The 2,736-nt window shown below is 41.4% G+C and overlaps 1 protein-coding gene across 8 annotated transcripts in view; it reads right to left on the bottom strand.

Annotated features, from left to right (window-relative positions):
• Mta3 (metastasis associated 1 family member 3) overlaps positions 1-2,736 on the bottom strand; it is a 214,369-nt gene that overhangs the window by 141,505 nt on the left and 70,128 nt on the right. For 5 of the 8 annotated variants that reach the window (XM_010621509.2, XM_010621506.2, XM_010621508.2 and 2 more), the window contains exon 2: positions 1,421-1,488. In XM_010621509.2, the coding sequence (XP_010619811.1) occupies positions 1,421-1,488 (68 nt within the window). Of the gene's footprint in view, positions 1-1,420; positions 1,489-1,640; positions 1,669-2,223; positions 2,279-2,598; positions 2,618-2,736 lie in introns of those variants that run through there. The other 3 variants (XM_019207107.2, XM_019207106.2, XM_033763813.1) reach the window with 3 other exon arrangements.

Raw genomic sequence — 2,736 nt, 5'->3', positions numbered from 1 at the left:
TTTTTTTTTTTTTGGTACTAGGGATCCAACTCAGGACCCTGCAGTAATCAGGCAAGTGGCAGAACCACTGAGCTAAATCCCCAGCCTTTTTTTTTTTTTTCCTTGAACAACTTTCTAAGTAAACTGACATGACAAATAGTTTAAATTTCCTCGGTTCTTAAAATAATACCAGAAAAGAGAAGCACATCAGAATTATAACCCAATAGTTCCTACCCAAAGACTGATGTAAACCTAAAGTTACTCTCTTCATTTGGTGGTTGCAAATACTACAGGTTTTTGTTTTGTTTTGTTTTGTTTTTTTGAAACAAGGTCTCACTATACAGTTCAGGCTGACCTCAAACTCATTATGTATGTAGCCTAGGTTGTCTGCCTCAGCTTTCCGAGTGCTGGGATTACAGGTGTATGTCACCATGCACAGTTTTACAGAATTTTTAAAAATGCATATCCCAAAAACAAACCTCAAGACTATGGAAGCGAGCCAGGTCAGGCCTGGCTTCCTAGGACTCAAAACTACATAGTCATGTGATGGCATTTTTGAGGAAAGGTTATTTCCAAAATAATTTTTGAAAAAAGGTATTTCCAAAAGATTTTAACACTAAGAATTCTCATAAACCACACAAGCCTCAAAATGGTCTGGAAAAAACCTGAAGATCATTGGAAAACCTGTGGTTGTATCTCTTCCCAATGCCTCCACTTGAAAAGCTTATCTATTGCAAATAATCTCATTGATTCTGTGATCCTAAACATCTGTAATCAAGGATAAACCTTAAACCTTTATTTTAATTGGGCAAAAGTTAGAAAGCTACATTATTAATGTCAAAAATATATATTTTAAATTATCAGTTAGCCAAATCTAGAATTTTACAAATTTCCCTCATTATATTTTCTAGCTTCTTCCTTCTAAAGCCAGAAAAGGAAAATATTAACTCACTAAAAAGGGAAAAATAGCTAATAAAAAGGGACTGAGTTGCAGAAGTGATTTGCTCATTGAGGCTTTAAGCAACTTCAGGATACCTGCAGACTTGTAAGTAACATTTAATACCAGAGAGAAAAAAAAAAAAAAGTAAGAAAAAGCAAAAGAATATTCAGAATCCTGCATAACCCTCTCATCTAAAATTTCTACTTGCACCCGGGCATGGTGGCCCATGCCTGTAACCCCAGTGCTCAAGAGGCTGAGGCAGGAGGAATCACGTTGAGTTCAAGACCAGCCTGGGCTACACAGTGAGTTCCAGGTCAGTCTCAACTACATAGTGAGACCCTGTCTCAAAAACAAAACAAAACAAAAATAAATAAGTAAATAAAATTTCTACTTTCAAAGAGCCTAGGACTAAAGTAAAATCACCTCATGCCATTTACCAATTACCTTTCAATGGGAAACACATAGTTTTTAATAGCAGAATCAAGAACACAGTGTATATACCTTGTTGAGTTCTTCTATTCTTCTAATTAGGTAAGGGTTGCTGGAGGAATTCTCAAAGTAGACATAATCTGTAATTAAAAGAAGTTGCAGAATTTAATTTTTTCAAAAGAAAACTCCCATTTGGAAATCCATTCTTTTCTACACTCTGAAATTCATGTTAAATAAACACATAATCCATTCACTAGCAATACAACCTTAATATATACTCTTATATACCTACTATCCAAAGACATTTATTTTCCTTTCACTTCAATTAATATTTTCGCAAGTTCTCCCACTTTTGTCCTACACTTAACTTCTAGAATAAACAAAGACATCTCGAATCACTGAGTAGTTGGGCTCCCTTCTCAGTTTTCCCTCTAATCCAATCTGCCCTGGAGTATCCTTCTCACACAAAACTGTTGACCTAAGACACACTCAGAGGAGTACAAGGCTTTACAGCCCATCACATTATTTCTAAAAAAAAAAAAAAAAAAAAAAAAAAAAAAAATCAGGTGGGCAGGGCAGGAAGTGGAAGGGCACTGACAAACTTTTCCAAAGCTCTACCTGGGAAGGGTAGGAAAAAGGGAGAAGGGGAGTCACGTGCTGCGAGGCAGAGCCCTCTGGGGGTGATGAGGGAATCTTTTCACCCTTTTACCATACTTAAGCCAGAGCCATTTGGGCTCTTGTTATAAGGAAATTGCTTCAGGCTTTTAACAAAAAGGATAGAAAAGTTCAAGTGTGGCTTTTCCTCCCATCTAATAGGCTCAATGGAAACTTCCCACTGTGTGCCTGAGAGGCTGAAATGCATTGTTACTGTCTACCTTTAGCGACTCTTTCCGTCTCCTCTGCAGAGTGGCCTCATTTAGCCAGGCCGTTCCTACCGCCATCCATCAGGAACTCGGCTAATGACCAGAGGAGGAAGAACAAGTCTCGCTCACACACAAACACGCCACTTATCTGAATTATTATTTTACCAGCGAAGAGGGGAGGAGGGCGTCGCGAGCAGGGAGAAAGTTTGTTTGACCTTATTTCCCTCTTCCGCAGAAGGCTGGGAAGGCAGGCAGCAGAGCCCACGTCCAGGCTGAGCTCGACTCCCCACCTCCACCTGCGGACCCTGAACCCTACTGAGCCCTACTCTTGCGGGGGGCTGGACTGGAAACGGCGGGGAGGGAAGGAAGGGAAGGTGCAGGGCTCACCGTGACCCTAGCAGCAGGCCCGTCCCGCTGGGCCCAGGGCAGGGCCCCCACCCCCACCGCGCACCCACTGAAGGGGGGGAGGGGAGGGGGTTCCCCGTGCTGCTCCTCCCTGAGAAAGGAGGCCACGCGAGGGACAGG

The sequence above is a fragment of the Fukomys damarensis genome, unplaced genomic scaffold, assembly GCF_012274545.1.
Source record: "Fukomys damarensis isolate Sample0158 unplaced genomic scaffold, DMR_v1.0_HiC HiC_scaffold_2, whole genome shotgun sequence".
Lineage (NCBI taxonomy): Eukaryota > Metazoa > Chordata > Mammalia > Rodentia > Bathyergidae > Fukomys > Fukomys damarensis.
This window is presented reverse-complemented; position numbering and strand designations above follow the sequence as displayed.